This window comes from Taudactylus pleione, unplaced genomic scaffold (genome assembly GCF_031769625.1).
Source record: "Taudactylus pleione unplaced genomic scaffold, aTauple2 ptg000244l, whole genome shotgun sequence".
In the NCBI taxonomy this organism is placed as follows: Eukaryota; Metazoa; Chordata; class Amphibia; order Anura; family Myobatrachidae; genus Taudactylus; species Taudactylus pleione.
Genome location: NW_028284646.1, coordinates 3,478,417 through 3,504,638, shown reverse-complemented (window position 1 = coordinate 3,504,638; position 26,222 = coordinate 3,478,417). Strand labels below are relative to the sequence as shown.

Here is a 26,222-nt window from a genome sequence, read left to right as displayed (position 1 = left end):
AAAGACACATTGAGGACTGAAAAAAAACCTCGCATTTGTCATAGTTGAAAGGTTAGAAGCTGGAGGCGGGGACCAGAGACAGGTAGGTTTGGGCTCTGGGTCCTAACAGACCTTACGTTGCAATTAGGGGTTAATAATCTGCTTTGATTTATAATGGAGGAGAGGGAGTACACGTTATTAGCAATGCTGCGCTGTACACACTGTATCTGACCATTCTAATCCGAGGTTATTGTTCTAGGTCTGAGTGAGCAATATGCAGGGAGCAGTTGCAGGCAGTCCTCCGTATCCACTTCCTCACTGCTCCTGTACAACTAGAGAGGGATTTGGGGGCTGAGGAAATGGTGACACCATCTACATGTATCATATTTGGGGAGAATATTTATATGAAAAATAAAGAAATATATTCATAAATGATCAGAATAATTAGCTAGTGAGGATCATAAGGAATATCCTGATAAGCTTCTCTAACCAAGGCCTCTTCTACGTGTAGCTGCAACACAATAACCATACATAGTGGTCTAATTAGTACACTAAAAAGGGCTTTTCTCCAACGTTTCAGCCTAAACCAGTAATTCCCAACCCGGGAACCCCTAACAATGCCCTTTTTAGTTTTTTTACAGATCTCAATATCACAGTTCAAATACTGTAATTAGCCCCACCTGTGTACTGTCTAATATGTGCCAGCCAGTAAAGAATACTCCTCGGCACCAACTAGGAGATCTGTAACAGATCTGTAGCAGTCCCCGAGCATAGTCGAAACCAGGATTTTAGTCACCCAGGGCAAGACAGTAATTTGTCGCAGCCCCAACAGAAAAACAAAACAAAGAGAACGTTCTTCTGTCACTCCTCCGGCACATCCATTCCCTGAAAGGGTGTGTGATTTCATGACACATTAATGCCCTTTACAAATTATGCCACACTAAGTAATGCCCCTTCTAACACATTGTGCCACACAGTAATGCCCCTTACAACACATTGTGCCAAACAGTAATGCCCCTTACAACACATTGTGCCATACAGTAATGGCCCTTACACATTATGCCACAGAAATGCCCCTTACACATTATGCACCTTCTCCTCCAGCAGCCTCTTACCCTCCCCCTCTCCTCTCCCCCTCCAACAGCCTCTTACCTTGCCTGTGTGCCTGAATCAGCAGGTGTTGATTTGGAGACGCACTGGCAGGCAGCTGTCCGTAGCCCTTGAGAGACACAATGCCGCTGTCATTTTAATGTGACGCCGGTTGCGAGCCAATCGGAGCTTGTAGGCCGCCATTCGCTGCTGATTGGCTGCTGGTCCGTGAGCTCTGATTGGCATGCCACCATCGCCACATCAGAATGACGGTACCGCTGGTCTTTCAAGGGCTGCCTGATTCTGCGGGTGACTCCAAATCAACACCTGCAGCCACCCGGGCCTCCTGTCTTCGCTGCGCTCTCCTGAAGTCCGAGGCATGTGCCCCCTAGCCCCCCCCCCATAGTTGCAGCCCTGCCCTGAGGACTGGAGCAGGGAAACACTAGCCTAAACCAGAGATCCCCAAACATGGTCCTCAAGGCTCCCCAACAGTTCAGGTTTTAGAGATATCCATGGTTGAGCACAGGTTGCTTAATTAGTACCCCTGTCAATATGATTTAACCACGTGCTCAATCATGGATATCTCTAAAATCTGAACTTTTGGGGAGCCTTGAGGACCACGTTTGGGAACCTCTGGTCTAAACCATTGATGGTTAATAATCTTAAATGGTTGATAGTTTTGCCATCCAAAGGCTCTCCGCCATCGATGATACAGAGCAACGCCATATTTTTTTTTTCTCGTGTCAGAATCGGATCTTAGCTCCGCCCTCTGCCCTGACCCATGAAGCCCTGCCCCCACTCCCTGATTAGACGGCTGCACGGCAATTATTAATGCAGGGATGACCATCGGTGGATGAAACCATCAATTGTTGCCATCCGATGGTTTCATACCATCAAGGTTAACCCACCGATGGCCATCCCTCGCCTAAACAATCAGCTCTCCAAAGTTAGTGATGGACTGCACATTCCTGCATTCCCCATAGGTAGTGTTGGGGGAGTGGCAGGACTCATATTTATATCAAGTAGCAAAGCAAAGTTATTGTGCAAAACATAACACTGTATGCTTGCACTGGAGAGATAGATCGGAAGAGAAATTTCTCCCAGAGTGCATCGGCAAATGCAAAAGATGTTACAGAGGGCAGTTATCTTCTTACCGAGACAGTCCAATAAAGCATGGACTGTCCCGGCATGCTTATTGATATAAATTAAGAGACGAGAAGAAAGTGTGAAAACTGATGATTTTTTTGGTATAATTTATCAGTTTTTATTTTTTTTTTTACTAAATAGACCCCACAATGCTGAAAATGACCTCCTCATTGATCAAAACATAAATGCTTGGAAAAGTCTGGTGAAATGTTTGGATGTGAAACTTTATTTATAAACATGTAAAACTGCACTTCCCCCTAGTTAAAGATTTTATTATGGCAGCCCTCTCCCGAGCCAGAGCGCTTAGAGCTGCTCTGTGCACCCAGTTTTCAAAGCTCAGACCAAGAATCGAGAGATGGTGGCTTGAGACTGGTCCCTCCACTCACACACTCCTCCAACACCATATAAAGATATTTAAATGAGCTGTAGGTTCTTTACTACATGTCGCGCTAGCTGTTCTTCCCAGGGCTTTGTCTAGAGGGAATGGGGCATATCTTCTCGAGGTATTTGGCTCTAAGTGCCATGCTGGGAGGGCTGCCGAGATAGAGAATGTGTCCAGGTACAGAATACCTCCTCCCCTGCCTCTGCACTCACCCACCAGCCTGTATCTCCCACAAGCACCAGCTGCTAGGGCTTGCTGGGAATTTTAGTCTCACAAAATTAACTAATCAATAAATGTTACTTTTATTTTGTATTTGAGTAATCTTTTTTTGGACTATGGATATCATCATGAGCTTGTAGTTTTATAAAACTGCTTGGGAGCCTCCGAACAGGTGAATTTTGAAACGTGTGGTATACAAGCCTTTCCTGTAAAGAATTGCAGTTGTACAATTATGATTCACCTCTCTAGGCATAGGGGCTGTAAGTTGTACTAAATACAGTTATTCGTTTGTACTTAACGTGCACAATTCTACATTGGATTTTTAAAAATACCATAACAGTGACATCAGTCAATGAACTATTGTAAATAGACAGACAACATGTTACATCTTGCTTTAAGTGACTGATTTAGCAATCTAAAGCCGTACTATATGCACAAGTATTAATTTAATTCAATCAATGTGTATCACAGGCATGTGAAATCCATAAAAAAATAAATACTATGATCCTCATTTATTACAGTCACAAAGAGTTGCTGTTGCATCACAGAGTAAAACACTTTGTGCTGGTTTTATGTCAGTCATCTGCACATGAAATATAGGATTAATGGTTAGTGTTAATAGGTATGCATTCTACAGAAAACACTGTAGTGGGTGTGTACTGTGGGCCTGATTCAGAGCTGAACGCTCTGACCAGAGCGCTCACTCTGAATCAGGGCCCTCCTACCTGTTTTTGGAGCGTCCTCATGGCTATAGCGAGCGTCCACGATGATGGTCGCGATGGTCAAGACCATCGCGACCATCGGGCTTGCGACGAGACCCTGTGGTAGGGTCTCGCTGCCGCAAGCCCAGGAGTGATTTTGGCTCTATCAGAGCCAAAATCATTCCCACTGACATCATTACTGATGTCAGTGGGGCCGGACTCAGACGGTAGGCGTTCCCATGGGAACGCCTCCGTCTGGCAGCCACGCCCCCGGCACGCCCACCAAAGGGGGCGTGCTGTCACTCACCATCGACAGCACGCTCCCTTTGGTGCGAGACCCCGAGCAACGTATTTCTCATCGCTCATCGGGTCTCGCGCATGACGGAGCTCCCTCCGTCGTGCGCATTCGCCAAACATCGACCCGCTTGCAAGCGAACTTCCCTCGCGAGCGGGGCTGAATGACCCCCTGTGTAAGATAAGCAAATGTTGTAATTGTGGTCCCTGTGTGTATGTAGACCCTAATTTTCAGTTGATTGTATCCAGTTTTGTTTAGTGTAATGCTGTGTATTCACTACCCAATTACACAGAGCGATTGCATGATTACGATATCGTAATCGTGCAATCGTTCAGACATCGGGCACACGATCAGTCGTTCAGTGTAGGCACTGCAGCCCTAGGGAAATGACGGTACAATTACGATGTCGTAATCATACCATTGTGCCGGTATCTACTAGTGGATACGCGGCATAAGACATGCATTTTTGTACTGTGCACCAAAATGTGCCCATGTCTAGATTTGTTTTCATATCATGATTGTGTCCCTTATGCCTATAGAGGCGGGACAGTGGATGGCAAGAGTAACCTAAATACAGTAAGGGCAGTGGCATATCTTAATGGGTGCAGGATGTGTGGTGTACACAGGCCCTTGAGTCACCCTGCAACTGGAACAGATTCTTAATCACACTTGCCTATCTTGCAGGAATGGCCTGGAGGCTCTCGAAAATCGGGTGGCGTTCCCGGGTCACCCGGAAAGGTGGCAAGTCTCCTTGGGGCTGGGGCTGGGGCCAATCGGCCACTGCTGCCCAGCTTCCCCAGTGAAGTGGGCGGCATAGGTGGCTGATGACACAATACAAGCCCCTCTCCACAATGCTGGTAATCTCAGCATTGCATAGTGAGGAGTGGGGCTACGATGATGTGATCTTGTCATCACGCCCCCAGACCCGCCCACCTCCTCTGAGCTCCACCGCCCCAGACCCGCCAAGTGCCAACCTGGCTTCCTCCTCCCAGATGAGGCAGCCTAAAGGTCAGTATGTATGCTCTTCTCTGGGTACCAGGCTGATGGTGCCACCATATTTCCCAGTGATATTTTCAGAAATATGGCCCCAGCACAAGAGGAAACAAAGACTCTGGCACAGCACTGTAACTGGGCGCCCGTGCGCCCTATGCCCTCCCTTAAACCTGTGACATCATGACATCACACATAAGGGGCGGGGGCTACCGGTTTTGAAAAATAGAGCACTATCCAGAGCGTCCTAAGGATGCTTCGGGCAGCTCTACAGGCTGTCTGCCAAGAGCATCTTCCAGGCAGTAGCGCTACTGGCTACCAGGTGCTGTTCAAGGGGAAAAGTATCTAAAAACAAAACAAAACACAGAAGCCCTTAAGACCCAGCTTCAGTATAGAGACATCCATAATTGCAAATCACAGTAGTCTGCGTACACTAATAATACAGTTTTGTTGCTTCCAGTAGTTTTTACTTGTGCGAATAAGACGCACATTTTCAGTAAAAAGATTCTCAGCGCCAAGTCGCCCGTGCCCTAGCACACTGAGAGGTGCACTCTGACGTGACTTAAGTAGCAGTGAATGAAGAAGCAGGGAAGAGACATTCTCTATCTGCTTTCTCACATAATCCAATGCTGCCCCGGCTGTCAAATCAATGTCTGTCATCACCATTACTGATTAAGCAAACCGGCACATGCGTAGTGGAATAAAAACAAATTCAAATGTCTTTTGCAAATGTAAAGAATCTGATCACCGGGACAGCGCTTCATCGCATGGACAGTCCCAGTATATGCTGTTATATAAATACAGTGAAAATTAATATGCGATAATCGGCAATAAAGATCTACAAAGGTAAGTCTAGTTTACTGAATAGAGCCCTATATCTGTTCCAAACTCCCAATTCCAGTTTCTAGCTCTTTTTCATGTACTGTCAGGGAATTGTTAGGGGGTTTGTCTGGAGGGGGTCAGTGGCCGAGATTTAGGGAACGCTGGTCAGTGGTACGGTTGTGTAGGGTTGTGTGGTAGCATCCCCACTTTTTTAGTTGGAGCAAATTCTGAAGCCTCTTCCCCTTTGCTCTTGGGACCTCTCCACCCACATCCAATCCAGATTTTCCACCGGGTCCTGCATTGATGGATGCCAGGGGGTGTGCTAAGGCCTGAGTAACGTGTGGATCTGGGAGGGATGAAATCATTGGCTGATCTGCAGATACCGTTCCCATGTCTGCTCACTCATTTTCTCTTTATTTCCACTTGCTACACTTTGTGCACTCGCTGCTCAACCCCTGGTTTAAAGACACACACAAATACATACATATACTTAACCCTTACTTTCACCACTGTGGATGGTATAATGTACAGCAGAGGTTCCCAATCCCACCTCAAGGCACCCTAACAGTCCAGGTTTTAAGGATATTCATGCTTGACCACAATCTGTGCTCAACCATGGTAATCTCCAAAACCAGAACTGTTGCTGTGCCTTGAGGACCGCGTACGGGAACCTCTGAAGTACAGGATACTATTCCCTGCACATATCTAGCAACACAACATTTTATTATTTGTGAACGTCATGTAATTCATCATATGCAGGAATGTAAATAAATCCGTAATGTATTCAAAATATAATGTGTTTCCAAATAGACCTCCTATAGCCCTAAGTAACAGCCAGTCTTATATCTCACATTTAATCTCAAAATATCCCCCCACATTTCCTCTTAGATCTGCCTCTGATATGCTCATTGGCTACAAGGATGCAATATGTAATCTGTAATCTCTCTTCTAATCTTACCAGAATCATGGCTGTAGACTGGATTGGTTTTGGATACGCTGCCCTCTTGGCTTTTGGCGGCTTTATGGGATTTATTCGCAAAGGTAATTGACATCTACATTTATTTTCCTGCTTTATATTTGATCTTTTCATTGCTTGCCATGTTCTAGCCAGGCTCTTGTAGTGACATTTCGGCATACACAATCGTGGTGTACAATAATTTCACAACGATTAGGATTTTTAAATGTTGCCATCTTCGATGGACCATTAGCAAAGGTATCCTCCTCCATATTTCCATCACTTGCCAGTCTCTGCCTTGGGTGTTTGAAGGGCAGGAGAGTGTACCCAATCAGAGGTAAATTTATCCATGTCTTTATATGGAAACATTACATGTACACAAAGGAGGCTGAACCAGTATTTAGCCTATCAATTCATTATGAGCTGGTGACATCATTGAGACAAGAGTCACTTCTTGTGGCAGTGATGTCACTAAATACCAGTGAATTCATAGGTCAAATATTGGTTCAGCCTAAAAAATGTATCCCTCAACTATGTGTTAGGTGACACGTCCACTGTAAGTCTCCATAGTGATGCCTCAGCCTCTGTTTCTTTTTGTTGGCAGGTAGTATTGTATCCCTCGTTGCAGGCCTTACCTTTGGCTTGCTTGCAGCTTACGGTGCATTATGTGTTTCATACAGTCCACGCGATATCAAGATATCATTGAGTAAGTAAAAATAACATACAATTAAATTAAATGTATGTGATATTTCATCTCTCATCCTGCCTACTGCATATATACTCTGCATAGACCTTCATGCAATCATGTGCAGTTTTTAAATGTATGTGATATTTCATCTCTTGCATAGAATTGTTTTTACATGTATAGTCTATATTGTTCAGTGAAGCATAGTTTATGGTATATATCTGGCCTGGCTTTTGCTCCAACTCAGAGCAAGTTATCTCCTTTGATCAGCAGACCAATTGAGTCAGTTGTAGCCTGTCTTAATCAAGGGTTACCACTCCTTATATTCAGTCTAGGGGCAGCTGGGGCTGTTTGCAGCTGGGGTTAAAAACACCAAGTGTTAAATGCACAAAGTGTGTTACATAACAGTTAATCAAACAGTTGAACAAACATTGACCAACATCTAAGGTAATTTCAGATTAAGAAACTGATTGCTTTAAAATTTGACTAAAAATAAACCTAAAACTCACCATGTACTACACATTTCTTTTTATCAACTCTCTCCTTTGTATTTTCTCTAAGGATATAACATCCCTAACTCTCCCTGCATCTCACCTCTCTGGGCACACTGCCGCCCTATTGACTCACTCGCCTCCTCTAAAAACTAATGAGCTTTCTTTTCATCAAAAATTGACAATTACAGCCTCATTGTGTCACTATAAAAAACTTTTACACACCTACAACTATATCTACTTCTCCATCCTTCTGCTTTTATTATCTGGTGACATATCACCAAATCCAGGCCCCTCACACATACAGCGGATTTACTATGGAATATATATCCTGCAAACCTCACATGTCTCCCATCACCCTCCAAATCAATAAATGTGCCTTATAGAATTCACACTTGATCACAACTTATTATTTTACATCTGAACATCTCTTTACAATAACTGCTTTCACCAATTTCGACATTTACCTGAGACTGCTGGTTCACACGTTAACCACACTCTCTAAATAGCCCCACATGAAGTGGCTTCTGCCACCCGTCAGACTTCACGTAAACTGATATAACAGCCATGGCTCTCCACAAACACCTACAAAAACTGCCTCTTAAAGTAGAATGTCAGTGGCGTAAATCTTAATTCAAATGACTTCCACACATACTGTAAAATAGGAATCCAGCCATCTGTCATCCTAACCCTCTGTCCCACGCTCACTGTCTACCCCATCTGTGTCACCCCTGTCTGTCTGCCCATCCCCTTTAGAATGTAAGCTCTCACGAGCAGGGCCCTCTATCCTCTTGTGCTTATCCTTTCTTTACTTATACTATCTGCTCTATACTCAAAAGCACCTAACCCGTGACTTTTGCCATCCTGCTTCTGTTGCAGCAGTGTTTATATACCATGTACTTGTCTTGTAGTGTCTTAAACTGTATGACACTGTTTTCTTGTTCTGTTCAACTGTTTATGTACTATGTTTCTGTACTATGTAAGGCGCTGCGGAACCCTTGTGGCGCCATATAAATAAAGGATAATAATAATAATAATTAGGACAAAGTTTTACTTTAGAGTTATGCTATTTGGACAGTCGTGATTTTGGAGTATTACTATATGTTTTCATTAAGAATATTTACAGAAAACAGAACTACAATATCTGCACCTTTGCTCATTGTGTTGTACACATATGGAATCGGATACAGCGACAAATGTGGAACTGTAAGGCGCGTCACCGCTTACCATCGCACAGCTGGGATTTCTGACATAGAGTACAGGCACAAAATAGAAAAAAGCAACGATGGACCGCGATCTAAGAGCCACCTATAGTGTGGTGTATATCTATATATCTAAGAAATGATATATGATAATAAATAAATATACAAAATTGGTAAAGATGGGATGCTGCTATCAAAAAACAGTGGTCACCTGGTGTAAATTCAATCAAGAAAAGAAAGGTGATAGCGCAACACATAAATATAAGTGTATATTAGAACAGGTGAATAGTGTTAACTAATTCTGTGTACCTAGATAAAGACCGATCACAAGGCAAATACATAAACAGATTGTTTAATACATGAAGGACTTAAAAAAAAAATTATAAGTTCCAAAAACCTAACCTGCATGTTAGGTTTTTGAAACTTATCCAGATACGTATGATAACGGTAACAGTTGTGTACGGGATCAGCATCATAAGAAGAGGCCACTGTGAATCTTGGGCATTTCTGTAAGGAGAATGAAGGCAAAAAGAGGCCATCTTATGGGCGTGTTATGGAAGTGTCATGGGCGTGTATAGAGACGGAGCTACTGTGAAACTAATGAAGCTTAAACTAATCAGTACATTTTTCAACAAAACAAAATATACTAGTCCACAAAATGGTCACAGTTGAATGGATACAGTAAAATGGAGGCCCCCTCACTGCTCTGCACAGCTCCCCTGCTCCACCCCCACCCTCCAGTAATAACGGACCACATTTCACATAAAATAATGGTGCCAGAAAGTACAACAAAAACCCCCTCCCCTCGTGGTCACACCACTATCCCTCTGAAGCTGCTCCACAATCCTTGGCCACGCATAGACCCTACTACCGGAGAGCTCTATGCAGCCGGAGATAGGAGACAGTAGACAGCCGGGACGTACAGGAGGATCAGCATTGACTGGGACAGACGGCAGGGATCAGAGCAGGCCAGGATGGAGAGTAGTCGTCCAGAAGTCGGCCCTTCAGTGCTGACCACAAACTGAAAGCTGGGGGAGAGACCTGACACGGGGATTCCAGAGATCCCACTCAGGAGGATCAATAGCTGGTATCTTACAGAGGAAGTAAGTTTTGGTTTTGTATATGAGCTATCTACAGTATTCTCTCTCTCTGGGGGGTTTCTACATCTATCTATCTACAGTCTCTCACTTTCTGGGGGGTTTCTACATCTATCTTATCTGCAGTGTCTCACTCTCTGGGGGTTTCTACTTCTAGCTATCTTTCTATCTATCTATCTATCTACAGTCTCTCACTCTCTGGGGGGGATTCTACATCTATTGTTTCTCTCACTGGTGGGTTTCTACATCTATCAATCTACAGTGTTCCACTATCTCGGGGGTTTCTATATCTATCTACAGTCTCTCTCTCTCTCTCTGCTGGGTTTTTACATCTATCTTCAGATGGGTCCACATACATCTTGCCTCCTTGTGCGCTAAACAGCCCGTTGCTCCATGCCGTGGAGTGACTCGTAGGTCCAAGCGTCTTTTTGTGCAACTTATTACCTTCAAATGTGTCTTATTCGCATAACAAAGCACAAGTAGCTTCTGCTGATTAAAATTTTCTGCAGCATGGCTATATCCTGTATGCGATTGCGGGTGTAACTGCATGTCAAACGCTACATTACAGTGTCAGCGGCTGTATCGTTTCGTATGCAGATACACCCACAGTCGCACACAGAACATAGGCATGCTGCATATCATTTTAATCAGCAGAAACTGCTTATGCTAACTATTCTAGAAAGACGCTCGGCATAACCGAGTCACATGGAACTCCCACGTTATGTGTGGTGCGACTTGTAGATCACGGAGGCTAGATGTATGTGGACACATCTGTATCTAACTATCTACAGTCTCTCGCTCTCTGGGGGGTTTCTACATCTATCTACAGTCTCTCTCTTTCTCGATGGGGGTTTCTACATCTATCTATCTACAGTTTCCACATCGGGATGCAGTAAATATCCCAACCGCGGGGATTCTGGCAGTCAGAATGCCAGCGCAGGAATCCCCATAACTTTCATAATCCAGCTGCTGGCATCCAGACCACTGGAATCCCGAAGGTATGTAGAGGGGATGGGTGGAGGGTTAGCATTAGGTTTAGGCACTAGGGGGAGGGTTAGGGTTAGGCACTAAGAGGGGAGGGTTAGGTTTAGGGTGCAGAGAGGGGTAGGTTAGATTTAGACACTAGGGGTCAGGTTAGGTTTAGGGACTGGGGAGGGAGGGTTAGAGTAGGGAGAGGGGGAGGGTTAGGATACTTAACGATAGGTGTCGGTATCCTAACTCTGTCGGGAAGCCGGGATTGGGATTCTGACCACTTGGATCCTGAGTGCCGGCATACCGTACCCATCCTTCTACATCTACCTATAGTCTCTCACTCTCTGGGGGGTTTCTACATCTATCTATCTACAGTCTCTCACTCTCTGGGGGGTTTCTACATCCTTGCCATTTGGGCCTCAAGGTCCTTGCAAGGCGCTTTGGACCTTGTTAGATGTTACCCTATTGTTGCTGGTTGCAAAGGGGCCCATAACAGTTCAAGATTCAGGGCCCTAAAAATGTATATTCGCCACTGGGTGTGTAAATGCATGTGGCTGAGTTCTCTTTCACTGCATCGCAGCCACAGAGGCATTTGTTGAGGGACTTGAAATGGATACACTGTGCCATAGCCGTAAGTAGACATTTTGGTGCCCTGTGCCAGAAAGAGCATCGACAACCCTCCCCCCTCCCATCTTGAAATCATGACATTAGGCGGTGCGCACCAAAAAAAGGTGTGTGTATATATATATATATATATATATATATATATGTATATATAAAATTAAATAAATAGTCTGGAGATGAGGGTTCTATGACCTTGGGAAATAAATGAGACATAAGGCAGGATGTATTAACAGGGAACATGCGGTAAAACCTTCAAAATTGCGTTTTATCGCATACCCCTTACCGGATACCCCATATGAACATCGCATTTCAGTGCTTCGTCCTGATGGGTAACGCCACCTCCAGCCAATGGGCTTCTGAGAGGGATCCAATCGGATACCTCCCATCACCCCCCTGTGGCTGTCGTTCTTATGCGCATGCACAGAAGGATGCCAGGGGGACCTCTGGGTGTTAAACTCAAAAGTCCCTCTGTCCATGGCCATCGCAAAGGACAGCTCTTATCAAAAGAGCTGTCATTTGCGATATTCTTGGTACATACCACGGTAATGAACCGCGGTATATACCCGAAGACATGGGTACAGTACTGCATCGCTAAAGCGATGTTTAGTACATCCCACCCATAGTATTCTAATACATGGGTGAGATGGGGCCAGTGACTGAGAGCTGTTCCCAGGAATACAGAGTATGTCCCCTGCAGACTGAGAGGAGAGGAGGGATGAGCAAAGATGGCAGGGAGGTCGGTGCCCTCACCTTGGCACAGGCTTCAGGGAATGTTCCAGTGTCTGCTTCCTCTTCAGAGGCGTCAGATGAGGCAGAAGCCAACACTTCTTCAGATGTTACCAAGTACATTACACAGTAAAACACACACTACACAACACGCGTCTACAGACACACACACAGCACCAGCACAGCCACTCCTCCAGACCCGTTTCTCTCTGAGCAAAGTGCCAGTACAGCTCTGGTGTGCAGGAGACAAGGCCACACTCACCCACAGCTCCATGCCCCAGCTCATGGCTCCAGCTGGCTGTTGAGAAGCAGGATGGTGGTGTCCAGATGTGAGCGCTGAGGAGGGTCTCTGGCTGCTGGAGGCGGAACTCTTTACTTGGCTTAACTTGTGCGTGAAAATTGGGAAGGAGTAGGGAGCGGATGGTATATGAAGGATGGCCATCTGGGAGAAGGGGTTGGGTCTGGGCAGGAATAGAGCATACAGGCTGCATTGTCATAGCGATTCTAGCTGTGGCACCCTGCTTTAAACAATAATTACTGCGTTGTCATAGCGATTCTAGCTATGGCACCCTGCTTAAAACAATAATTACTGTGCATGGTGATATATAATTTGCATTCCATACAATTTAAATAGATATGTTGTGGTTTGCTGTCTATTGCCAGATCCAGGGACCATTGGGGCAGCAACGGTGCAGCCCATACGGCCCTGCGTTCTGTGCGGTGGCACCGCTTGCACACCCCTAGTTACGACCCTCCGGTGCACAACCAATATGGTGCGCAAGGGGTCAATGGTGTGTTGATGGTGGAGTGTTCTTAACCACCAGTGGCTTTGCACTGTGCTCTGATAGGAAGTGGGCATCTCAAGGTTTACTTGCTGTTACAGACGGTGACTGCTGAAACTGGTAAGTGCATATTTTTACTTTTACGAATCTGTAAGAAATCGCAGACACGCGTGATTTGCGTCCACCCCTGAATCGGGCTCATAGACAGCTTGCATTAATAAGATCAATTCCAATATACAAAATATGTAGGGTTCAACATAATTCTATTTGTGCAAGTATGCCCAATTGCCCACCTTACTAATAACAAAGAGCATAACCACAGCTCAGCTTCACTCATTTGTTTTTAACGGCCTCTATTAACACACTAAGCACCACCTTTTGAGGTTATCACTGGCATTATGTATGTTGTAAAGTCAATTTAAAGTTTGCTCTACTTTAATTTAGACCTTTCTGCTTTTCTCCTAAATTACTGCTAAGGTTACCTCATTATTATCTTAAATGAACCATGAAATCATTCCTGCCAGTTTTGCAGATCTTTGAATCTGAATAGGTTGGAGCCACGTCACAGTATGGTCTTGCACAGCTTGCAACCCCTTATGCCTATTCTTCTTACCTCAAAACACCCAATTCATACAGTATTTACACGCATGTGCCAATTCGACATACAGTAGTGCTTGAAAGTTTGTGAACCCTTCAGAATTTTCTATATCTGTGCTTAAAATTACCTCAGATTTTCACACAAGTCCTGAAAGTAGATAAAGAGATCCAAATCAAACAAATGAAACAATAAAATTTATTAAGAAAAATGATCCAATATCACATATCTGTGAGTGCCAAAAGTATGTGAACCTTTGCTTTCAGTATCTGGTATGACCCCCTTGTGCAGCAATAACTGCTTCTAAATGTTTCTGGTAATTGTCGATTAGTCCTGAACATCAGCTTGGAGGAATTTTACCCCATTCCTCCATACAAAACAGCTTCAACTCTGTTGTTGTCTTGCTGCATTACCCACATTCTCTTGAGATGCAGCTCATGGGCAGATGTCCTGATATTTTCCTTTAGAATATTCTGGTGTAATTCTGAATCCATTGTCCCATCAATGATGGCAAGTCGTCCGGGGCCAGATGCAGCAAAACAGGCCCAAACCATGATACCACCATCACCACCGTGTTTCACAGATGGTATGAGTTTTTCATGCTGGAATTCACTGTTTTCCTTTCTCCAAACATAACTCATTTAAACCAAAAAAACTCTATTTTAGACTCATCTGTCCACAAAACATTGTTCCGATAGTCTTCTGGCTTGCCCAGGTAATCTTTAGCAAACTGCAGATGGGCAGCAATATTCTTTTTGGAGAGCAGTAGCTTTCTACTTGCAATCCTGCCATACACACCATTGTTGTTCAGTGTCCGCCTGATGGTGGACTCATGAACATTAACATTAGCTAATGTGAAAAAGGTCTTCAGTTGCTTAGAGGTTACCTTGGTTTCCTTTGTGACCTTGCGAACTATTAGACGCTTTGCTCTTGGCTTGATCTTTGTTGGTTAACCACTCCTGGGGAGGGTAATAATGGTCTGGAATTTCATGCATTTGTCTGATTGTTGATTGATGGAGTCCAAACTCTTTAGAGATGGTTTTGTAACCTTTTCCAGCCTGATGAGCATCAACATCTCTTCTTCTGAGGTCCTCAGAAATCTCCTTTGTTTGTGCCATGATACATGTCCACAAACGTGTTGTGAACATCAGATCCCTGTTCTTTTAAATAGACATGTTGTCCACTCTCACCTGATTGTCATCCCATAAACTGAAAATACCTGACTCTAATTTCACCTCCAAAATATCTGCTAAGCCTAAAGGTTCACATACTTTTGACACTCACAGATATGTGATATTGGAACATTTTCCTCCAAAAAAATTAGCATGTCTCATTTTTTTGGTCTCATTTGTTTGATTTGGTCTCTTTATCTGCTTTTAGGACTTGTGTGAAAATCTGAGGTAGTTTTAGGCCAAATTTCAACAGGAATATAGAAAATTCTGACGAGGTTCACAAACTTTCAAAGGTGCCACGGACTGACGTGCATGTGGGACTGTTGGATGGTGTGATGAAAGTGAGGGGACATCAGTACTGCTTGGAAGCTGGTGCCATCATAGCCTATTGGCTACAATTCCAAAAAATGCCCAGGAGAGAAATCCAAAAGATCCCTCTCTGACAGTGGCTGATAGCCGCGCATGTGCATTACCTCTGCGGGGTCATAAACCCGGAAGTGATGACATCGCATTGACAGCTGGATATTGCTGAGCTGTCCCAGCAAGAATTAGACCACAGGTGGTTGCATTATAAAGGTGATCAGCAATATATCTCGTCCCAATTCAGTTTTCGATAGGGTGCAAAAAGCATCACATTGAAATGATAGACTAATAGACTAAGGCCTGGTTTCTGCTGCTTCATTGAATGTGGAAAATGTTTTTGGGGGAGAAATATCCTGTAGCCTGCCCAAACTTCAATATGCCCCCTAAATGTGCCTTCTCCACCTCTTGAAGTTCATTTACTTAGTTACTTCACAAATAAACAAAGCAATTCATGCATCTTGCCCGCATTCTGGTAGTAGGATGCTGCAAATTAGAAGCATGTGCAGGACAGGAGGTGTATTTTTGCATATCTGCAAATGTAGTGATTTTGCACCATTCGTAATCTATTAATCTGCACTAGCAGCACCTGATTTTCCTATGACCAGTAATCACCATGCCCAAGGTGCCCACTGGTTGTGTTCAGTAGCTTAGATGTGTTAAGTTGCCATAAACATTTGTATAGTACCATTTTATTTATGGCTAGTGAAATCTCTTAACAAAGCATTTCTATGTATATTTCTGTAGTTGCTGCAGGTTCTCTGGCTGTAATAATGGGGCTCAGGTACAATCGATCTCGTAAAGTAATGCCTGCTGGGCTGGTAGCTGGAACTAGGTGAGTTCCTTATATTTACCTAACATGCCAGCTATGGATTGCCTCTACAGATGTATTCAACTTGACTGATCCATCTATGTACATATTTTCAATGTGTTGACTCACTCCATTCATAATATACTGTATAGTAAAAGTGCACCAATCACCTGCACTCAGCCAGGATAACTTGGGAGGTTACATGTGTCTCTCCAACATAAAGGGTGACAACATATAAAATGGAATATATTCCAGTACAGTGACCCACATGGTTTCTACTACAGATGAGTCCTCATACACTATTGCCTCAGTTGCGCCAAACGGGTTGGGTATGAAATCCTGGCTGTCAGGATGCCACTGTTCAGAATTCCGATAGCGACACCCCGAAAGCTAGAATACCAACACCCTTTGGAACGGAAGGTAAGTTTTTTCCCTAACCTAACCCTCCCTCCCCGGTGCCTAAACCTAAACCCCCTTCCTAGAGCCTAAACCTAACATCCCCCTCCCCGCACACCCTAAACCTAAGACTCTCCTCCCCAGTGCCTAAACCTAACCTCCCCCCCCTAGTGCCCAAACCTAACCTCCCCCTCCCCGCACCCTAATCCTAACCCTCCCGGTGCCTAACCCTCCCCCTAATGCCTAAACCTAACCCCGCTACCTAACGCTACCCTCCCCGTGCACCCCGATACTTAACCATTTGGGATGCCGATGGTCGGGATACTGGTGCCGGGATCCCGACCTGTCGGGATTACGGCGCCTATATTTAGACCATCGGCATCATGCACGTCGGGATACCGACTACATCCCGCGCCAGACAGCCCTTCACGGCGCACTAGGTCTCGTGCTATTCAGATTATGCCAAGCGTCTTTTCCACATCTTTTTCGCTCAAATGTTCAAATCGCTTAGATGAAACACAACGTAACCAACTTCACAAAACTGCACTGATTAACTTGATTTGCGACCCTTGTATATCTGTGTGACTGAGTCTGAATATGTATATGATCAGTATATGAGGCAGCAGTTGCGTTTTTTTTCACGCCAAGTTCCGTTGTACAGAATCAGACTCAGTTGCACACATATATATATATATATATATGTGTCACATATCAATTAATCAGTGCAGTCACGTTAAGAGGTTTTGTCTCGTTGCGACTAAGTCACACATTCGAGACAAAAGACACAAAAAAGAGGCTACACCGCTTGTGCAGGTGTCTCGCACCGCATGGCGTATTGAGGCTAGGTGTATGAGGACATATCTGTATGTTACGATGCTGCAGTGATATGCAGTAGAGTATTTGACACTGCCTGGAATGATGGCACCTTGGTTTTCCAAAATTGTAACCAAAAGTGGAGCTGATGCAAAGTTATTGGCACAATGGTCAAATTTAACTCTAAAAGAAAAAAAGCAAATGAAAATACCGTATGTCTGCCCATATGCAGAGACATACATATCTAGAGATGCGTATGCATCCACATCACCAGCATATATGTCTGGTTTACGGCAAGTCGTCTTTATCAGTATGTATTTGCACCTGCCTTGTAGCCTATTCATGTTTCTGCATGAGCTGCAGTGTACGTAAGCACGCCTTTACTGTACTCTGCTATGTCACAGCCCCTTTACTGTACTCTGCTATGTCCCAGCGCCCCTTCCCTCACCAGTGCCACCCTTCCTATCATAGGTAGTTGTAAGTATAAGATGCATGCAGGTCTGCCATTGGGCACTGCATGCATTCATTTTCTAAATGAATAATTATAGTACTCATTTTACATCACACTCAGTTCATGCATCTGCAGCCAATAAAATGTTGTATTGCACAGGAATGCATTTCTGATGTGGAATTCATCTCTGTCCCATTATAAATTACCTAGAAGGTCTTATCTTATAAGGCATTTTTGTAAACTGGTGCAGGACTGTCACCCTGCGGGAGTCCCTGATACCATATTGCAGTACTAAGATAATGAAGTTTTGCTTACATGTAATGCAAATATTGGGTGGTGTAGAACTGAACAGAAATCAGATTTCTACATCAGGGTCCATAGGGTATCCACAGGATACCTTGGGGTATAGGTGATGACGTCAGGCATCGGGCACCATAGAGTTACGTTTTCAACCTCCCAGGATGCACCAGGGTCCCCCTCCTATACCCCGCCCCCGAGCCAAGGCATCTCAGTTTCGTTGGTGCCCGACTCGGAGTCGGAGCACATGTTTAGAGGGGGGGCGAAGAATAGTCCCTGAAGTTTCTTCTAGGCAGCTGTGGCTGCACATCTGGGAGTACAGCATGGACAGTCACTGCTGACGTCCATGCTGTCTCCCCTACACCCCGCCGGTACCAGAACGCCGGCACTGATCCGGGGATGCTGGTAAGCATCTGGGGTCATGGCTAGCGGTGACCCCAGATGTTTCGGACCATGGCCGGATTCAAGGGGAGCAGGTAAGCAGCGGGGGTCCCGCGGTGGGTCCCTGCTGAGCACATGGTCCACAGTCCCTAGGCAGGGGGCTCCCTGGGGACTGGCTGCAGCGTGGAGGCAGGTAACTAACCTGCGCTTCCACTGCCCCCCTGGGAGAGCGCGCTGCAGCTGAGCGGCAAGCACTGCAGCGTCCCAGGGGTTAATTGCATGCCAGGGGAGCGCGCCTTTCCTGTACACAGCCGGTACCTCCCCCGCTGCACACAGCCCTCTCTGCGCTGCCGATTGGTCCTGTGGCAGCGCTCCTCCCCCAGGCCGGCCTCCTCTCTGCTCCTCGGTGGCCATCTTTGTATGGTGAACGCTGCTGGAGCTGATGATCGGTGTCGTCGCGGTCTGGGTTCCCCGGCATACCTCTCCTCCGTTGACTACAGGTCTGTGTATGCAGCGCTGTGTCCTACCAGACTCTGTGTCTGTGTAGTTGAAGAACAGCACTGATAGTGCAGGGATTGATTTCTTCTGAATTGTATGTGACTTCTGCTAGCGTCTGCTGCCTTTACTTTAACTTTCTACTGTCAGCCATTTTACTGTCCCTGCTCTTCCTCTGCTAAAGCCCTTGCGGTGCGGTGATTGCAGGGTGGTTCTCCCACTATACTAACGAGTATCAGTGAGAGGGGTCACATACTTACCATCATGTCTGAGAGTGAATTTCCTCTCCAGCTTATGTGTACTAAGTGCAATGTACCAATAGCGGAGGGGGAGGGTAACGCGGAGGGGCTATGTCGGCAGTGTTATTTATTGGCGCTGCCAATTACTGTCACAGCTCCGGTACAGGAACCTCCCTGGGCTTGTTTCGCTAAGACACTTACAACCCTAGTGGGCCAGTTAGCTCCGCCACCTGCGTTTTCCCAGATGGGATTGTCCCAGCAGTCAGTGGTGTCGTCACCCATGCAGGGGTTCCCGAGACAACTGATGGAACCCCACTGACAAATTCGGTACAGCATTTGTCGGACGTGTTACAAGGGGAGTCTGTGTTGCGGCCACATAAGCGGCCTGTGGCGTCTCTGTCTGCTCCTTATGAGGATGACGACGTGACATCCGATGATGGGGAGATTCTGGATCTATCTGACCAAGAACCTCTCCGTACTAAAGAGTCGGACGCTAAGTCCAAGGTTTATATTCCTGGCCTTATTCGGGCAGTCCGCACGGCTTTAGTTATTGAGGATGACGATCCTCCGGTGTCCAAGTCCAAATATGCCTTTTTTAAGGATATTAAGGGTGACGCCACAGTGTTTCCTCTTTTGGGTCAGTTAGTAAACCATTTAGAGGAGGCGTGGAAACACCCTGGTAAACGGTATCAGCCTCAGAGGTGCTTAGCCGTGGCTTATCAGTTTGCGGACAATTATTTTTCTAAGTGGGAATCCCCTCCACAAGTGGATTCTCATGTGACACGCCTAGTCCGAAGTGCCACCTTGCCCATGCCCTCCATGTCCTCCTTGAAGGATGCTACGGACCGCAAGGTGGAGATCTGCCTAAAGTCCATTTATTCACTTGTGGGGGGGGCATCCAGACCGGCTATGGCCGTATGTTGGGTAGCCAGAGCTATGGAGCGCTGGGCTGATAGTTTGGAGGCATCTTTGGATTCCGACTGTTCGGCTGAACAGGCCGAGTTGGTAGGCAATCTCCGGGATTCGGCCACTTACATCAATGAAGCGGCCTTGGATATCAGTATCCTCACATCTAGGATTTCTTCGGCAGCTGTTGCTGCTCGTCGCACCTTATGGTTGCGATCTTGGAAGGCGGACGCTGATTTTAAAAAGGGCTAAGAAGCTTTGCCTTTTAATGGAGAAGTCCTATTTGGTCCGGATCTGTACAAAATAGTAGCCACGCTGGCGGCAGCCAAATCTGCATGTCTCCCGTCTGCTGCGGGTACGTCGTCCTTTCGGCCTTACAGGGCCCAGGGTAGGCCTAAAGCACAGTCTTTTCCCCGACAGGCTGGGCCCAAGAAATCGGCCAAGCCCAGGAAACAGTCCTGAAGTACCAGACGTCCGGCCCCTAAGTCAGATGACAAACCTGACGGTCCGGGCCTCCCTTTGGGGGATCCCAAAGTGGGAGGCCGCCTGCTGCAGTTCGTCCAGTGTTGGTCAATAACCACGACAGACAATTGGGTTCACGAGGTGGTTTCTCACGGGTATGCCCTCTTCTTTCAGCACAGGCCCCCATCCCGGTTCTTCACCACAGGCCTTCCATTAGACCGGAACAAAGCCTTGGAACTGCGGAAAGTTTTGCACACTATGCTCCAGGCTGGAGTTATAGTTCCTGTTCCATTCTCCCAGAGGGGCCAGGGTTTCTATTCCAATCTATTTTTGGTGCAGAAACCCAATGGGTCGTACCGTCCGATACTCAACCTCAAGGCCCTCAACAAGTCCTTGCGGGTGCCGCGGTTTCGGATGGAGACCCTACGGTCCATAATTCCGGCGCTGGAACCGGGGATTACATGGTGTCATTGGACATACAGGACGCTTACCTGCATGTCCCTATTCTTTTGCGCCATCAGCAGTTACTCAGGTTTGCAATCCGCAACGATCACTTCCAGTTCCGGGCATTACCTTTTGGCCTGGCGACAGCACCACGAGTGTTCACCAAGGTCATGGCGGCTGCAGGGAGTCCGCATGTTGCCGTATCTGGATGACCTTCTGTTGGTGGCAGGATCTCCAGAGCTCCTTCTACGCCATTTGGACCTGACGATTGCAGTACTGCAACGTCACGGCTGGTTAATAAACTGGCAAAAGTCCGCCCTGATCCCAACTCAGAGGATTCTGCACCTCGGAGCCTTGTTGGACTCCAGACAGCAGCGGATCTTTGTGAAAAGATCTCTGCCTTACAGTTGAGGGTGCATAGTTGTCTACAGAGTCGCCGAGTGTCTCTGCACTCGGCGATGAGGTTGCTGGGCTCCATGGTGTCAGTATTCGACATGGTGGAATATGCCCAGTTTCACTCCAGACCTCTGCAGCAATTGATCCTGTCCAAATGGAATGGACTGCCTCAGAGTCTAAACTCCCAGATGATGGTGCTCACTCCGAAGGTTCGCATGTCTCTACCTAGCCTGGTGGTTGCAGACGACCCACCTCAACCAGGGTCACCCATTTTGGGTGGCGAACTGGGTCCTGTTAACAATGGACGCCAGTCTTCAGGGCTGGGGAGCTGTCATGGGTCCACACTTGTTCCAGGGCAGGTGGACTCAGGCAGAAAAGGAGCTGCCAATAAACATCTTGGAACTCCACGCGGTTTTCAATGATCTCCAGCAGGCACATCGGGTTCTCCAAGGCCACCCCGTGCAGATCCAGTCGGAAAACGCCACCACCATGGCCTACATAAATCAACAAGGAGGAACCCGAAGTCGGGCGGCACTCGTAGAGGTGTCCCGCATCCTGGTTTGGGCGGAGCGCAATCTCCCGGCTATATCAGCAGTATTCATCCCGGGAGTCCTCAACTGGGAAGCGGATTTCCTCAGTCACCAGGACGTACATCCGGGAGAATGATCACTGCACCAGGACGTCTTTCAACTTCTGGTGGACAGGTGGGGTCTTCCAGAGATAGACCTCATGGCGTCACGGCACAACAACAAGTTGCCGGTGTACGGGTCTCGAACAAGAGACGAAAAGGCGTCTCTGGTGGATGCTCTGTCCGTCCAGTGGACGTTCCGATTTGCTTATCTCTTTCCTCCGTTTTCCCTTCTTCCGTGGGTAATCTGGAAATTCAAACAGGAAGGGGATACACTCCTGTTGATAGCTCCCGAGTGGCCCAGGCGGCACTGGTTCTCAGACCTTCAGAGTCTGTCCGTGGACATTCCTCTACGGTTGCCGCTACGACCGGACCTGCCATCACAGGGTCCTTGTCTTCACCCGGACCTGGCTCGGCTGTCTTTGACGGTGTTGAGACGGCCATGTTAAGGTCCAGGGGGAATTTCCAGCTCTGTGGTGCAAACCATGCTAAGAGCTCGGAAACCATCCTCTGCAAGGATATACCATCGTGTGTGGCATACGTTCTTCCAGTGGTGTCGACCGAGAGGTTATGCCCCTCGGGAGTTCCGTCTGTCTAGAGTGTTGGCTTTCCTACAGGCGGGGCTAGACCATGGGCTTCGCCTTGCTTCTCTGAAGGTGCAGGTGTCTGCCCTATCAGTCTGGTTCCATCGTAGGATTGCTGCGCTCCCTGATGTGTGCACCTTTATGCAAGGTGTTCTTCGCATTCAGCCACCTTTTGTTCCAGCGGTGGCGCCTTGGGATTTAGCTGTGGTCCTGAGAGCTGTCCAGGGACCGCCGTTTGAACCACTGGGCTCAGTGGACCTTAAATGGCTGACAGCTAAAACAATATTCCTTCTGGCCATTGCTTCGGCCAGACGTGTTTCTGACTTAGGGGTTTTCTCCTGTAGACCCCTTTTTCTGATTTTTCATAGGAACAGGGCGGTGCTGCGCACTCGTCCTTGATTCCTTCCCAAAGTTGTTTCAAGTTTCCACAACAACGAGGAAATCGTTGTGCCGGCTTTTAACTCACCTGATCTTTCAGTGGGTGAGGCCACTTTGGACGTTGTGCGGGCCTTAAGGATTTATGTTGACCGCACTTCTTCGTTTAGGAAGTCGGACGCCTTGTTTGTCCTCTATGGCTTCCGTAAAAAGGGTTGGCCTGCTTCAAAGCAAACTTTGGCAGGTTGGATTCGTATGGCAATTTCAGAAGCTTATCTTCATGAAGGCCTTCCGGTTCCATCCTCTGTGAGGGCTCATTCCACTAGGTCTGTGGGTCCTTCGTGGGCAGCTCAACTTGGTGCCTCTGCAGTCCAGATCTGCAAGGCTGCCACGTGGTCCTCTGTCCATACCTTTGTGAGGTATTGTGCTTTTGACACCTTTGCCTCTCAGGATGCTTCCTTCGGGCGGTGGATTCTCCTTTCAGCACAGGAGCGTCCCCACCCTTAAAGGATACTGCTTTGTGACATCCCCAAGGTATCCTGTGGATACCCTATGGACCCTGATGTAGAAAATATGAGATATGATAAGAACTTACCTTTGTTATCTCTATTTCTACGAAGTCCATAGGGTTCCACAGGACTCCCGCCCTGTCGCACCTGTGCTGCAGATGGGCTTTACTCTGGTCACCGTTTTTTTTCTGTCTCCCTCTGGTGAGAATGTGATTCTTGTGTGTGTCCAGATCTTTTTTCTCTCTCTTCCTTCTCCTCCTCCGGCCTGTGGCTTGGTACGTAACTGAGATGCCTTGGCTCGAGGGCGGGGTATAGGAGGGGGACCCTGGTGCATCCTGGGAGGCTGAAAACTTAACTCTATGGTGCCCAATGCCTGACGTCATCACCTATACCCCAAGGTATCCTGTGGAACCCTATGGACTTCATACAAATAGAGATAACAAAGGTAAGTTCTTACCATATCTCATATTTTGTGAAAGGATTTTGTTTTCTCTCTGCGCATGCTTTGGTGCCACTCATCTACGCAGAGACGTACACAACTCCGTCACATCTCCACTTGCAGCAGAAGGGGCATAACTTGGTTGCAGCGGGGTGTTCACACACAGGCAAAGTTCAGGGAGAAATGGACACCGGATTTTTGCCAGGCATAGTTACACCTGTTTTCAGAAGCATCTTTTGCACCAGAAATAGGGCTGGTACAAACTTGCACCAATAATGATGAAGCGCATGTATAGTAGAGATGTGCGGTTCAGTTTTTCAGTAAATCTAACACACCCGAACTTTAGGTTTCTGAGTCGTATCGAGTCTGGGCTCGGATCGCTCTTGTGGTTCCGAGTCATATCGAGTCTCGGCTCGGATCACTTTTGGGGGTTCGAGTCGTATCGAGTCCCGGCTCGGATCACTTTTGGGGGTCTGAGTCGTATCAAGTCCCTGCTCGGATAACTTTTCGGGTTTCCAAGTAGAACCGAGTCCCGGCGACGGACTGCTGTATGTTCAGTACTCGGATTTAAAAAAATTGCATTGCATGTAAACATGAACAAATTACATGTTTTAGCTGATTTTGTCAATTTTAAAGAAACCCAAAAACCATAATATTTTGAGAGTTTTTTTTTTTTTACAAAACCAAAACACAGGGGTCCACACACATCTCTTAAGGATTGTGGTGGTGCAGAATGCATACAACTTAGCATACGCGTAAATAGCCATGTAATTATAGACTACTGGCATTCAATTCTTCTTCGGCCACATCCCTTCTGCACTTAGAATAGAATTTATAATTTTAGGTTAATTACTAACTAACTTTGTGTAACAGTAATACCCCTTTCACACTGCCATCAAGTAACCCGGGTTATTGCACGTGAACGTGCAGCAACCCTGGTTACTGCACAGTGTGAAAGGGCCAGGTTGAAATATCCTGGCATTTCGACCTGGATAACAAGCAGGGCTGAACATGAGTTCAACCTGGTTCGTGGTGTGGTGTGAACGGGTAACCCATGTAGAGGCGACCCGGGTCCCGTTCACTGCATAGAGAGCCGGTGCTTGGAAATTATCTCATATCCAAACGCCGGCTCACGTCATCGACCCAGCATTATTGCCGGGTCGATCCGGTATTCTGAAAGGGGTCTCAGGCGGGTCACACTCGGGATGGACTCGTGCACATATCCCGGGTGCAACCCGCAATTTGCAATCTGAAAAGGTGTATTATGTACCATAGTTTGGGCAGTGCTGTCCCAATTTATTTAATGCTTTTACCTTTGTTAAATTGAATTCACCTGTATTATTTGGTTTTATCAGGAGATTAGAGAAAAATTTATATTTAGAGTTTTTCATAGAAAAAAAGAGGGACTGTTCTTGGAAAACAGGGACACATGGGAGCCCTAGCTACAGTATATGTCATGGCACAGTAGAGTAGTGTATTCTGCTTCTGTTTACCATCAAGCATGAATGTAACAGTGTTTCCATTGTCTGCAGTATTTTCATGGTCATCAGGCTCCTGCTGAATTTACTGTAAGGTCTCCGTCTGCTGGGAAATTCGAGTCCACGTGTACAGATCAAATACTTCAGTTTATCCAATCTACCAGAAGAAGAAATATGCACTGATTCTTTAACATTATCATTTGTATTACACTCATTTTTTAAATCTTTACAACTTAACCTTTATGTGTTGTCCATTAATTAAGCTTTAATGGCTTCACTGAAACAAGTTTGTTTAATTACTGTACCTTTCAGAGATAAAGTATTACAGAAATCAGCACTGTTCCTGATACGGGAATCTTTTGTAAAACCTGTTAAACCCATAAACAAATGAATGGTAGGGTCATGATGTTCTACTGCAGGAAATAACATGTCTGTTTTTAAGAACACTGATCTTGTTTATTATGGTGACACAAAATAAATAATGGATTTTGTGTAATAAATATTTATTAACAGTTATTAATATAGTGCATAATGTACATATTACAAAGTGCTTTATTAAAATATTGAATCAAATTCCCTACCACCTGCATACACAATGGTTAATTCTGTCAGAAGCCAGTTAGAACTCCAGTATTAGGAGTGTGGAAAACCAGAGCACCCAGAGGAAACCCATACAAGTATGGAGAGAACATACAAACCCACCCAGATTAAGCCTTGTTGAAATTGAACCCTTGGAATGTAGAGAAGCCCACAATAGTTTTTTAAAACTTAGGGCCGTATTCAATTAGGTGGGAAAAGCCATTTTCGTCAAAAAAGTTTTGCAGATGACGTAAT

At 46.1% G+C, this 26,222-nt stretch overlaps 1 protein-coding gene across 1 annotated transcript; it reads left to right on the top strand.

Annotated features, from left to right (window-relative positions):
• On the top strand, window positions 1-25,904 carry TMEM14A (transmembrane protein 14A). The gene is made up of 5 exons (XM_088479691.1): window positions 1-82; window positions 6,585-6,664; window positions 7,183-7,284; window positions 16,032-16,119; window positions 25,443-25,904. Exons 2-5 carry the CDS (start codon window positions 6,589-6,591, stop codon window positions 25,480-25,482), a joined length of 306 nt encoding a protein of 101 aa, XP_088335817.1. The 5' UTR covers window positions 1-82; window positions 6,585-6,588; the 3' UTR covers window positions 25,483-25,904.
• The last annotated feature ends 318 nt before the right edge of the window (window positions 25,905-26,222 follow it).